Source organism: Metarhizium album (assembly GCF_000804445.1).
Source record: "Metarhizium album ARSEF 1941 chromosome Unknown scaffold_13, whole genome shotgun sequence".
Taxonomy (NCBI): Eukaryota; Fungi; Ascomycota; class Sordariomycetes; order Hypocreales; family Clavicipitaceae; genus Metarhizium; species Metarhizium album.
This window is the reverse complement of record NW_024467587.1, coordinates 355,232-368,309: the sequence shown is the minus strand read 5'-3', so window position 1 is coordinate 368,309 and position 13,078 is coordinate 355,232. Positions and strand designations below refer to the sequence as shown.

Sequence of the window (13,078 nt, the reverse complement as noted above, 5' to 3'; positions counted from 1 at the left end):
TAGGGCGGGCATCAATCAATCAACAATTCGAACGTGTTGCATCTTCTCGCGCTGTCCTGTACCGCCGCGGGTAGCGGACGCGCTAACCATCTATCTAGGCGCCCAGGGCGTTGGCTAACTGTGCGGAGTGTTCCTCAGGTTAGTTCACGTCCCAACCAAACCGGCCGAGCTAACCAGCCGGCGTTGCGGCGCACCAGCGATTAGTATTATTGCCTCGACGCCAACAAAAGAATGCTCCGGGCTCCATCCAGCAAGCAAGGGAACCTCCGACAGCAAAAGGAAACCAATGACCATGGCCCAAAGCCTCGCACAGCCTCGCATCTCGTCTCGAGCTCCGCGTGTACCACTCACTACCTAACTACCCGGGCGCCTCAAGTCGGTTTCGACGCGTTTGGCGTTTGACGAGTCTGGCGAGCCCTCGAGAGGGCTGTGCAGGCTGCAGGCATGTATGTCTCAGGCCCTGGACTCCTCTCCTCCTGGACGCTGGCTAGCCGCCAGGAAGCAAGCTTGGGGTCCCCAACCCTCAATGGCTTTGTGGCTGAGAGCGACCCGAGACGTGGTGACTAGCCGGGTATGTGTCATCATCCGCATCATCGTCAACCTCATCATCGTCGTCATAGCCCCATTCCGGATGCGGATGTGCAGCCCACTTGCCCACCCTCCGGCCTGTATCTCCAGGCTTCAGTTGCCAAGATGGGGAGCGAAGGCGGACGGGGATTCCACACCTCGCCCTGACCCGTTGTGTGCCTTGGCTCGGCTACTTTAACTTGCCCTTCTAGACAAACATGGAATCACGGATGCTGATGAGAGACCCGAGTCAAGTAAAGTTTCGGCCGTGCCGCTGCCATCCACGGATCATGCTGCTCCGTGGGAACAGGAACGGGAACCATTGAGCGTTTGAGCCGTAGCCCCACCAGCGACGGTAGCATTCATGGGATGAATTCACGCCTCAAGCATCATACGTCATGGCGATACAACCAACAACCGGACGCGAGTTTTTGTTGGCGTCAACACGTGATTGTCAAGTATTGGAGCCAAAGCGGAAAAGAGCCTTGGGCCGGCACGGCAAGATGGCCAGGAACCGAGGCGTCAACCAAGGAGTAGAGAGTTTTGGCTCCGAGTACTGCGTAGTTCAGGCTTGATCCCCAACAATGCATTGTACGGAGTATGCGGCCAACGAGCCAAGCAAGTTGGTGACCACTCCCTGCCCGTCTGCCTCGACTTTGCTGCTCCCGTAGCCATGTCACTGTCACAATGACAAGCAATGGACTGGCGACAGGTCCCTGCATTTGGTGCGCCATGCGGAACAACCCAGGTGGTTCGTGATGTGGGAATGGGAAACCGTGGACCGTACGGACTAGTCTGCGCATGACTGATGACGTTGGATGCCCAGGGAAGTCCAAAATGCCGACATGCGTCAGAAGTCGAGGTCAACAGGACCAGCCGGCCCATTGGCCATTGGCCAGCCTGGCTTCTGGTGGGGGCCGCAACCGACAACCCGCCAACCCAAAGGCCCATGGCGCCTGCCTGCCTGCCTGTTCGTTCGTTCAGCCTGGCCTTCCTTGGCCTCGGCCTCGGCCTTGGCTGGTGAAAAAGTTGACGCCATCTCACAACACCTACACCTGGATTCGCGTGCGTGTTTGTTCGCCTCAGCCTGTCGCAGACGTGGCACGGGTTGCTTCGTGATGTGTTGGCCGTCCATGTCCTCTCTACCAGAGACTTGCTGAGGGTCTGGGCGCGCATCTCGTCTCGTCTCGTCTCATCCATCCCATCCCGCCTCGCAGCGCGTCAGGGCTGGCCGGCTGGCTGCACCTTGACCGTGAATAGCATGGGTTCGTCAGCACCTTGCCTCGACGAGCTGAATACCCGGCCGTCCCTCTTCATAGCAAGCCTTGAGTGTATTGTTTTGTTTTGCGGTAGATGCCTCCCCGGGTCCGGGTCGCAGACAGACAAGACGCCCGTTGACACGCGAGAGCTTTAGTCATCGCCGCCGCTAAGTCGTCCCAGACCCGGCCAGATTGTCTTTTGCCTTCGACATGTCAACCACGGGCAGCCCAGACACGCACACTCATCCCGACGTCAATGGACAGCTGACGTCCCGTCTCCAGGCCTTTGGTGTTCGGAAGCCAACAAGTCGCCACCACTCGCCCTTCGGCAGAGCCACGACCCCGATCAGCCCGCTGCCGCTGCGACGACAGTTGGACGCGGCCCCCGGCCTTTCGGGTCGCAAATCGTCCCTTCCGGCCTCGCTTGCGACCGAGTCTTCGCTGTTCGCCTTGCACGGCGTCCATGACACCCATCTGGGTCATGATTCCCTGGGATCCGGCTTCACCATGGCGCGACAGACTACACCTCCCCCGCCACTGCCGCCGTCGCGTCTTGGATCAGAAGCGCCCGCCATCAATGGCACGACTCCAAAGGCTCAGACGGACTCCAACGCGGAGTGGACCATACCAAAAATCATAGACCAGCTGAATGCCTACCGACAGGACGTCAAAGACGGCCATGCCAAGCTCACCGGCTACATCCTGGAGTCTACCAAGGTTGCCGAACAGAGGATTCACCATGGACGAGACCTTTTTGCGAACATACGCACCCCCGTCTTTACCGAGAAGAAAAGCACCACGATGCGGATCAAGTCCAAGGTAACAAGCAGATGGTCGCTTTATTCTTGCCCGTCGTGGCCAACTACTGACCAGCCCTCCTCACCATAGCAACACCTGAAAGGAAAGCGAGACCATCGAGAGGGACACTACACCCCAATATGCACCAAGACGAACAAAGAGCGCGTGCCGTCCTACCGATTCCACCACGTCGAAATTAAAAAGAACGTCCTCACCCCCAACACGATGCTTACTTTTGTGCCGCACCTGCGGGACTTGGAAAGTTCCGAAGAGACCAAGTACAATCTTTGGCTCAAGGAGCTGGAAGACATTGATCTCAAGTCGGGATTCAAGCCTATGAACCGCGAAGACAAGCAGCAGCTGACCATCCAGGGCGAGAGGGCTGCCACTGTGTCGCTGTATCTGGATACTTGGCTAGAAGACATGGCCATCCCCGGCTGCGATAAGTCGGCACTGATCAGCTACATGGCCGCCCGAGAACCAGACTACGCCATCACGCCTCAGCAAAAGTCGGACATTTTGAATTCTCATCGCAACGTTGAGAATGCAGCGCCGGGCGCCAACAAGGCGGCGCGAATGTTTACCGATGCCTTTCAGCAGGTATTCAAAGCCAGCCAGCCAGCGTCAAAACAGATTGAGCTTCGGAGGGTGTTGATGATGGACGAGTCTGTGGACAACATTATGGATTCGAAACCGATTGCAAAGGACGCCACCAGCCCACAACTTCATGACGAGGACGAGGACGAATTGGCCGAGTCCAATTTAGCTACATATTGCATCTTGGGCTGCTTGATTTGTTTCAGTCACTCATGCGACCATGGCGAGTACGACAACAAAAACATGAAGCGTACCTTCTCCATATCGTCATGCTCGCACCTCTCCGACGCCCTCAAGCAGAGGCGCAACCGGAGGGGACACGAGGGTGCAAAGCCCACCAAGCCGTGTCGGCGACAGTGCTACCAGAGGACCACTGACCACGCGCGCATGCATCTGCACCCTCGGGCGTGGTTGGAGGACGAGAGGATCGTTTTGCGATCAATCTTTACGACGGCCAGTCACAGCACTTATACAGGAGACCCCATCTGTCTGGCCGCTGAATTTCTGAACCGGCATTGCGATGAGGTTCACGCCGAGTTCATGTCAATGGGGGTCTCGCTGCCTCAACCGGAGCCTCCCGACGCACCGAGGATAAAAAACCTGCCGTGGTATGACCGACGACGGAAGGCCCTGCTGGGAGACTGGCAAGACCACACAACCAGCCACGCCCACCAGCGGCGGGAAAACCTGGAGCCCTGTTCTCACGAAGGCCCGTGTGTGCCCGGCGTCTGTACCTGTGTAGATGCCGATGTTCTTTGCGAGAAGTTTTGCGGGTGCACGGTGGACAGCTGCGCGTACAAGTTTACCGGGTGTGCGTGTCACTCACAAGGCAAAAACTGTCAAGATAGCAAAAAGGACAGGCCGTGCATATGCGTGCAGTTGAACCGCGAATGCGACCCTCAACTTTGCGTCTCATGCGGCGCGCTGGAGCGCGCCGACCCTCTCAACGCAGATGACGCAGAGCTTCACGCAACAGGTTGCCAGAACTGTGATTTGCAGAGGGGGGTTGGAAAGCCGCTGCTTCTGGGCCAGAGCCAGCTGGATGGCGTTGGATATGGCCTCTTTACGGCAGAAGACATTGCCCAAGACGAATTCATCATTGAGTACGTTGGCGAGCTGATTACGCACGACGAAGGCGTACGACGTGAGGCCCGTCGAGGCGACGTGTTTGACGAGGAGTCCAATGTGTCTTATGTCTTTACCCTCCTAGAAAACGAAGGCATATGGGTCGACGCCGCCATATACGGCAACCTGAGCCGCTACATCAACCACGCGTCGGAACACGACAACCGCGGGTGCAACATTACGCCGCGAATTCTGTACGTCAACGGGGAGTATCGCATCAAGTTCACCGCCATCAGAGACATTGAAGCAGGGGAGGAGCTGTTTTTCAATTATGGCGAGAACTTTCCCAACCTGACGAAAAAGCTACTGGACCACAAGGCGGCGGCCAAGCCAGAGACGAAAAACAAACCCGCAAAGTCGCGTCGACCCGAGAATCCCGAGACGATTGCCCGGAAGGCCACGAGGGCGGAGAACAGCAAACGGCGGCCGGGCCGACCGCGAGTGAAGCGAGACCTGCCTCCCGGGTTCGCGCTGGAGACTGTGGTTATCGACCCGGTGCGCCCAGTGCGCCCAGCGCTGCCGGGGTCTCCATCACGCAAGCGCAAGCGGCGGCTGCCGTGTGACAGCGACGACGACTATGACGGGGCGGGCTCGGTTCAGGCCGTCACCGGCGAGCAAGACGCACGAGGCTCGGAGGAGCCGGGCTCGGCATCGAGATTACGCAGGCGGGCGCGGACAAGCGCGGAGACACCAACAAAGCTGACGGAGCAGCCAAAGAAGACTCGGGGCAAGAGGGGCGGAGCGCGACCGGGCAGCGGACGGCCTAGAAAACACCCACGACCGGTGCCGAGGCCCCCGGCAGCGTCGGAGGGCAAGGGCGCTGACGGCGCCACGGCAGCGGGTGACGCTGCTCCTCGCGAGGCAGGTCCTGACAAGCCGTCCGCACCGACAACAACGGCCGTAGTCGTTTCTGTTCCAGGACTAGCCCTGGCATCAGCGAGACGTGCAAATACACCAGAACCAAAGCGGGTGACGAGGAAGTCGGAAAGGACGGAGATGGAGATTGCGGACAGCGACGACAACACCTCTAACGCGCCGTTGAGGGGCAGTGGGACGAAGGCGGCAGCGGAAGACGACGACGATGAGGACGTGTTGGTCCGGCAGCGAAGAGATAGAGCGTCGAGGACCAGACGGCCGCCGGCCAAGTTTCGAGACGACGATGTCTGGAACTGACTTTGGCGCGGCCAGGGGAAAGTAGCAAGGGGGCTTTGCGGAAGAGCGGACCAGACATGACATGGGCAACCGTGGGTGGGAGGCGGCATGGCACGGCGCATGTTTACGAGTAGAAACGTGTTACATACCTGGGCATCTGTAAAATTAATGGCGTCGGGCTCGGATACGTCGAATGTCAACTGATGTCAAGAGCAGTTGACGGACTATCAAGTGCACGTGCACGTGCATGTCGGCGAGACGAGAGAAGCGCAGGTCATCCAGCCCGTTGGTTGGTCTGTGTGCCGGCCTCGGGCACAGTAGGTCTGATTGGCTCCGGAGCCCAGCGTCCACGTCCACCCGTAGTCCCGTCTGGGTCCGTAGCGCCCGCTGCCCAGCAACAGGTTCCGGGAGGCGATGGATGGTGGATGAATGACGTTATCCCCTCTGCCGGCGGCGCATGTCAGCCAGTCACTGCGTCCGACTGCCCGTCTCCGACCTGGCTCCTCTCCTCCATCCAAAACCCGCATGTGGCAACTTGACAGCATCCCTCGCACCACCGCCAGGCTTCATAAATACCCACGCGGACTGCTTTTTCTCCCTCACTCCCGTCTCGTCTCGTCTCTCGCAACCCGCCTACGCACTCGAGCGCCGTCATTCTGTTCTTCCGCCCCCAAAAGAGTCGGCCACATCAAACAGACAACACGTCCACCATGACGCTCTACTACTCCATTGTACGCCGAGCTCGATGAACCCCGCCGCCCGCACTTCGCATCAAAGTCAATTGACATGCCTGCAGGTCTTCTTCCTCCTCGTCCTCGAGATGGTGCTCTTTATGCTCCTCCTCGTTCCTCTTCCGTACACGGCCAAGCGCAAGGTCTTTACGTATGCTTCCCCCTCCCCCCCTCCGTCCATGTTCCGTGGTCCTTGCTTCGCAGCGAGTACCCACACGTATTACTTACTGACTGACCGCGACCGCGACGGCAGCTTCATCTCGGAAAACCCCGTCATCTCCCAGGTCATGTACTGGTTCAAAATCACATTCGTCTTCATCCTCGTCCTGTTCATCGACAGCGTGAACCGCGTGTACCGCGTGCAGCTGGAGGTTGTCGCCGCGTCGGACCAGACGTCCAAGGGAGCGTACGTTGACGTCATCCGCCCACTGGCTGGGCAAGAAACGAGTCCGAGATGGAACCGATGGCTAACGTGGGATCCTGATCCGTGCACAGTGCCATTCTGGGCCACGAGCGCCTCGAGGTGCAGGCGCGCAAGTTCTACTCGCAGCGAAACATGTACCTCTGCGGGTTTACCCTGTTCCTCTCCCTCATCCTGAACCGCACGTACGTCATGATCATCGACAACATCAAGCTCGAGGACAAGGTCAGGGCGTTTGAGAGCAACAAGAACTACAAGGAGAACAAGTCGACCGAGGTGGCGGAGCTGCAGAAGCAGCTGGCGAAGAAGGAGCAGGATTTGCAGACGCTCAAGAAGCAGAGCGAGGGCTTGCACAGGAGCTATGACGAGCTGAGCGACAAGTATATGGCTACTCAGGTCGACGAGGGGAAGAAGGGGAAATGAGTCTTTTGCTGAGCGAGGCCTGCTGTGAGTGATGAGGTTGTGCAGGGATGACGAAAATGCGAGGCCTGATGTGGTGTGATGTGGGAGAAGGGGAGGGAGGCGTGTTGAGCAGCTGGTGGAAAATAGCTGGCTTGTCGAGCTATTGAGGACTGTTGCTTTGGTGCTCGGCTGAGGCCTGGTGAGTGCGTTTCCCGTCGAGGCTGTCGAGTCAGCAAAGAGATGCGGGATTTGGGAACATGGCGCGTGGGTTGCGAGTTGCGAGTTGCGAGTTGCAGGGCAGGAGCACACAATTACGCTTCGTCAGTAATCTTGTCCCGGACACCTATCTACGTACGCCCTTTTGTAGTGCTTGCAAAGCCGGCCATGGGCCATGGCAATGTCGTTCCGCGCTCGACCCTATCCCTAACCCAAGAGTGTGTAGTAACCCTAGAATGCCGAGCGAAGCTAGGCTAAGATTCTTTTATTATATATATAATATATAGAGTAAGAGAGAGTCTTTTTTGTAATTATGTATAAAAAGTGTCAGCAGAAAAAAGGGTGCATGCGACTGTGTGTGACTGCGCAGTATAAAAAGGTCAATTTGCGCTTCTAATTGCTGGAGCGCGTTCCACTTTTGCGTGGTGCAGTTGACCTAGCGATTTTCCGCCGACAAGCTGAAAATAGTTAAAAAAGGCTATTCGCAGCTGCTAGCTTTAGAGAGCTCTATATCTATATCGCTATTATTACTACTTATAGTAATGCTAGTGCGATTTTTGCTGTATAATTTTCTAAAGCTTATCTTAGAGGCGCTGTCAAGGACTGGCCTTACAGGCTACTGCGTGTAAGCGTTACTAGTAGTAACTATAAACTTAAGGAGAGAAAAGAGGGAAAGAAGAAGCTCTCTGTCCCCCCTTTTCCGCCTATTATATACACGTAGGTCCGATGTGCATCCGAAGCGTATCCGACAAGGCACCGACACGGTGCCTTGTACCCACTCGAGCCTACAGCTCGAGTCCATTACAGGCGCTGTAGTTACCTCTAAGTTGCTATAGCTAGTCCTAGATATAGTGTAGGTTATATCTTAGAATTTAGAGCTTTCTAGTATAGCCTCTATAGCTAGAAGAGAGCTGCTAGAGCTAGGTAATAGAGCTCTTTAGTGCAGGCTAGCAGCTATATCAGTAGCTAGGCTGCTGCTGTAAGATCTTTATTGCTGCAGTTAAAGCCTCTAGCTCTTTAGCAAGGGGGTTCTAGCGGGCCTTTTCCTAGCGTTGCTAGCTAGGCCTAGCCCAGACCTAGTTATACCTAGGCCCTAGTCCTCTGTATTTCTCGTAGCTAGGGCCCAACAGCTAGCCCAGCTGCCCTCTTAGTTGCTCGGCGGTCCGGCGGCCAGCTGGCTAGTTAACGGCTGGCTAGCAAATCTTCTGGGCTAGCTTCATAGCTAACTTTATCGGGCAGCTGGTCGGGGAAGGCCTGCAAAACAGCGCAAGCTAGGTAGCAAGCTGAAAAGCGTCGACGTCGCCCAAGCTGGCTCAAGCTCAAGTCTTGTGCCTCTGTGATCTCCGCAGCCCAGCCTTGTCGGGAATCCCGGCCCGGCCAGTGTTCCGTCTGCGCGCGCTCTCCTCCGCGGCCTGGTCGATGTCCTCCCCCGCGCGCTTCTTGCTGTCAGATGCAGGCTCGGCGCGCTCCTTGGCCCCTCTGACGACGACGTACGCGGCCTTTTCCACGTCAATCATGGACACGCCCAGCCTGCGCGCGAGCTCGTCTGCCCGCCGGCTGAGCTCTGCGTACTCTCCGGCCGTGTACTTGATGGGCGCGGCGGCGGCACCGCCACGGCAGAGCCAGCGGTACGCTTCGTCGGAGAAGAAGATGACGTTTTGGGGGTCGTGGACGCTGAGCAGGAGGGATGCCGTGGCCGGCCCTACGCCCTTGAGCTGGGTGAGTGCGGCGAGGGCCGGCTGGACCTCGTTGGCCTGCGGGCTGGACCGGTACAGCTTGACGGCGGACGAGATTGCTTGCTGCGCGGCGAGGGGCGCGTTGGACGAGATGAGCGACTGGAGGGTTGGGCGGAATTTGCCGTGGCGGCTGGCGGGCGGGGGATGCCATTGCAACTTGTCAGCTTGGCTGGATGGATGGGTCGAGGGGATTGGGATGGGGGAGCGGCAGTTGCGCACAGTTTCCACTCGACGAGGCGTTGGACGTGTGGGAGGGTCATTTGCTGGGATTGCTGGCTGAAGAGGAGCGGGGCCCGGTGGTAGCGGAAGGTGTCAAGGTCTTTGAGGGTCTCTTGGTTAGGTTTCCGGGATGCTGTGATTTTGATGGTTAGTTTCGGGGGGGGGAGATGACGACGGGTTGATTGTAACTTGTACGTGCTGGTTCTGGCCTGGATGGAGTCTATGAGGGCTGGGTAGGCGGCTAGGAGGGCGGCGAATTCGGGCTTGGATATTGTTTCTGCGGCGGGAGACATGTTGTGAGTGACGGCGGGCGAGCGAGCTGGTGGTGCTGGGTTTGTTGGGTGAGGCTTGGCTTTTGGGTCACGAGATGGAGTTGTCGATGGTGGACATGGCGGTTTGTGTCGCACGGCAAGGCATACCGTAACATACCCACGCTACGTAAGCGCACGGAATTAGGATAATGCGCACACGAAGCGTGGAGCCGAGCGCCCCTTTTTATACGACTCACACAATTCTCTCTTTTGTAGCTCAAAAAAGGCTTTTTGGTACGGAGTATCATCTACGTTATATCTGACAGTTTGCTGGTTGCCCATACTCCGTACTTGAATGGCCAATGAGCGGCCGTGGGCACAAGTCGTAACTTGACTTACATAATGCATCTAACGCGATGCCGGCAGATCTGGTCTAGATCCCCCTTGCCGGACTTGTCAAGCCAAGTGCTCCTTGCGAGAGTGTCCGCTTCGTCTTCACAGTCATGGCCAGTCTAATCTCAGTCAGTTTCGTCGTCACGAGCACTTCTGCGACGTGTAACAATAGCGTACGCAAAATCAGTACGATTGCTGGCGCCGGACCAAGGGGACTAAAGGGCACAGTATAGATAGACGCATGGTTTCACCTGCTTGCCAATCCATTACATATAAACAGTTCAATATGCACGTTGAAAAGCTCAAACACGTATCCCACTCCTGTTCCCCAAGACACGCCGACTGGAAACGCTTCATCCATCGCCTCGATCAGTCAACTCCTATAAACACCCAGGTCCGAGCCCTGGCCAGGCCAGCCTCCAGTAAAATCAGGACGAGCCGGAATCAAGTTCCCGTTGGCCTCGCGCAGCACATTCGCCGCCGACTTGGAGCACACGCCAAACATCTGGGCATCAGACGGCTGCCTCGAGATCCAATGCATGACATCTAGGACGAGTTTAGCACACTTTTCCAAAGTTCAACAGACACGAAAAAGAAAAGGATTGCGTCAAACGTACTGCTGCATCTCCAAGGATCGTCGCAGCCCTGAAAGCCGGGTCCGCTGAAGAAATCCCACGCAGCACTCGCATAATGACGAATGCCGGAGCCGCCGGTAATGTAGTTGGAGTAGCCCTTGCGGCAAATCTTGTCGCCGCCGCCGCACCACGAGAAGTCGGGATCGTTCCACCCCTGGACGTCGGCTTTCCACGGCGCAGGCGGGACCTGCGGCGCGTTGGAGCCCTGATTGTAGTTAGTCTCGGCCTGGAGCATAGAGACGAAGACGTTGCTGGCCTCCCACAGGTTGAGCTGGTACAGCCACCAGTGCTCGCTGCCCAGGGCGTGCAGCCATGTGCCCCTTGTGGCCTGGACCAGGACGCCGCCCTTGGCCGCGATGGCACACCCGCCGCCTCCCTCGGAGTTGTGGTCGGCCACCCATACCCAGGTGTTCTCGACGTAGGCGGACGACGACTTGCCGAGGTGCAGGCCGACAAGGGCGCCTTTGCATTCATTGTTGCTGTCGTAGCAGTGGTTGTTGATGCCGTCGGAGCCCGCGGTGCCGCCAACGGTAATCATGGAGTTCCAGATGGCCACGTCTCCGGGAACGTTTCCAGCCATGTTGACCTGCGTGAGGATGGCGCCGGGCAGTCTGTCGGCCACCGTGATTCTCATGTCTTGGATGTGGGCGACGCCCACGTCGCCCTCGTTTCCGACCTGCACAACGGGCTCGGGGTTCGCTTCGTCGGAGAAGAAGCTCCCGCTTCCCATAATGGTGGCCTACGCCTCTCCGATGATCCGAGAGCCGGGGGGGACAAAGAGTGTGGAATCGACGCGGTACTTTCCAAAAGGGAAATATGCAATCTTGCCCTGCTGTGCGGCGTCCTTGAGAATCTGGTTGAGGGCAGCAGACTCGTCAATGGTGTGGTCGCCGAGAACCTTGTGGCCGCCATTCTGCCGGGGATCCTTGACGTTGACAAAGTCGGAAGTGGTCTTGTCGGCGTAGTTGGGCGCGACGATGGACGGGTACTTGTCAGCTCGCACGAGAGCGGCCGGGCGCTTGCTGGAGCCGTCCTTGTTTGGGCCGTAGACAGGACGCTGGCCGTACGTGTTGGCGTAGGTGAACTGGTCGACGTGCCGGGCGCTGCTAAGAACTTGCTCGTTATGCCACTCTACGACAGTGCCGTCGTTATCACTCTCCAGGTTGTCAATGAGGAGAGACGGATACTGCGTCGTCGAGAAGCTGACTCCAGAGTTGATGGATTTGCAATCAACCATGGCTACCCACGGAGAACCGCCGTCATGCGTAACAGCCTGGTAGACGGTGTCAAACGTCGAGCTGGTGATGGTCACGACGTTGCCTCCACTAATCTGCATGCCGCGGGTGTTCTGGAAGAACTCAATGTTCTTATACGCCATCTGCTGGTGCGCCTGGTGCCAGATTCCGTTCCAACCGCGCTCAACTCGGACGTCGGATACACCGAGGGAGGAGCCCTGCCCGACAAAGATACCAGTGTGGCCGCCATCGTGGCCAGAGGTCGGCATTATAATCTTGATGTTCTGCATGTGTGCGCCTTGAGCGACACGCCAGTTGACAGCGTTGAAGTTTGAGCCTGGCGTTGATTAGTGTTGTCTATAAAAAAGGTTCCGCAAAGTAGACTTACTTCCGTCAATTTCTGTCGTGTCTAGAATCAAATTCTTCAAGGCAACTGTAAATGAAAGCTCGCCGTGGAGCTTGCCATCATGGGGTAGCTCCTCAGTTCGCGGATCCAGGCCTGATAACAAAGACATGGATTTTGTCAGTCAGCAATGTCTCTCTCATCGGCTGGTTTTTGATGACTTTACCATTGACGAGTGATCGCTCTCCTCGCCAATTTCTGGACGCCTTGATAGTAGGTGGCTGGTAGGGGATGGGTCAAGTCAGCCGGGAAAACATCACTTGCGTCGTCGTTGCAATACCGTCTTCGTCTTACATTAGTGGCGTCTCCCATGAGTACAGTGCCGACGCGCATCTGAATCTGCGACCCAACTTCGTATGTTCCGGGGGGGAGAAATACAACCTAAGAGGTGTATCGTACCCATTAGTGCCATCGAATCATAACAAGTAGAGAGCCCTCCCTCGGTTTGGCGAGCACGCACTCGTGGCTGAGAAGCCCACCAGTTGGATCGTCGTTGCTTGCCGTTGTTGCTGTCAATTGCGTCTTGGATGGCGCCTCCGTCTCCAGCATTTACAGACTTGAAGATGTCGTAAGAGAAATCGTTCCCGAGATCCGGAGCATAGCCACGCGCGTTCCCGGCGTGGTCCATGCCAGCGTACCAGAAATTGGTACCGGCAGCAGCAACCTTGGAGCTGATGTTTCGTATGCCTCTATTAGATTGATCAGTCATCGCTGGCCCTGCAGAGGCTATGCCTGCTAGGAGGGACGCGACGGCTGCGGTCAAGTGAACCATGGCGTCTGGCGTGGTAATGACGCTGATGAGAATCTCCTCATATGCAAGTATCACTGACAAGAAGTAGGACGGAGAGAGCATAGATGACTGTGAGGGGGGTGTCGTGGCTCTTTATGTACTTTTTCTTGTATTCGATTCTCCCCTATATGGGTTACTGGCACGCAAA

General features: G+C 57.0%; 4 protein-coding genes across 4 annotated transcripts; 2 read left to right on the top strand and 2 right to left on the bottom strand.

Annotated features, from left to right (window-relative positions):
- Nucleotides 1-2,036: 2,036 nt before the first annotated feature.
- MAM_05344 (SET domain protein) lies at nt 2,037-5,519 on the top strand (the record flags this gene model as incomplete). The annotated part of the gene is made up of 2 exons (XM_040824142.1): nt 2,037-2,645; nt 2,715-5,519. The coding sequence occupies 2 exons, from the start codon at nt 2,037-2,039 to the stop codon at nt 5,517-5,519; spliced, it is 3,414 nt and encodes a 1,137-aa protein (XP_040677854.1).
- A 689-nt stretch (nt 5,520-6,208) lies between these two features.
- Nucleotides 6,209-7,073, top strand: MAM_05343 (receptor-associated protein; the record flags this gene model as incomplete). Its single annotated transcript, XM_040824141.1, has 3 exons — nt 6,209-6,229; nt 6,295-6,635; nt 6,725-7,073. The coding sequence occupies 3 exons, from the start codon at nt 6,209-6,211 to the stop codon at nt 7,071-7,073; spliced, it is 711 nt and encodes a 236-aa protein (XP_040677853.1).
- A 1,514-nt stretch (nt 7,074-8,587) lies between these two features.
- Nucleotides 8,588-9,516, bottom strand: MAM_05342 (DNA glycosylase; the record flags this gene model as incomplete). The annotated part of the gene is made up of 2 exons (XM_040824140.1): nt 8,588-9,173; nt 9,224-9,516. The coding sequence occupies 2 exons, from the start codon at nt 9,514-9,516 to the stop codon at nt 8,588-8,590; spliced, it is 879 nt and encodes a 292-aa protein (XP_040677852.1).
- A 724-nt stretch (nt 9,517-10,240) lies between these two features.
- MAM_05341 (glycoside hydrolase family 55) lies at nt 10,241-12,993 on the bottom strand (the record flags this gene model as incomplete). Its single annotated transcript, XM_040824139.1, has 7 exons — nt 10,241-10,413; nt 10,485-11,224; nt 11,246-12,074; nt 12,126-12,236; nt 12,307-12,361; nt 12,435-12,521; nt 12,601-12,993. The coding sequence occupies 7 exons, from the start codon at nt 12,991-12,993 to the stop codon at nt 10,241-10,243; spliced, it is 2,388 nt and encodes a 795-aa protein (XP_040677851.1).
- Between the last annotated feature and the right edge of the window lie 85 nt (nt 12,994-13,078).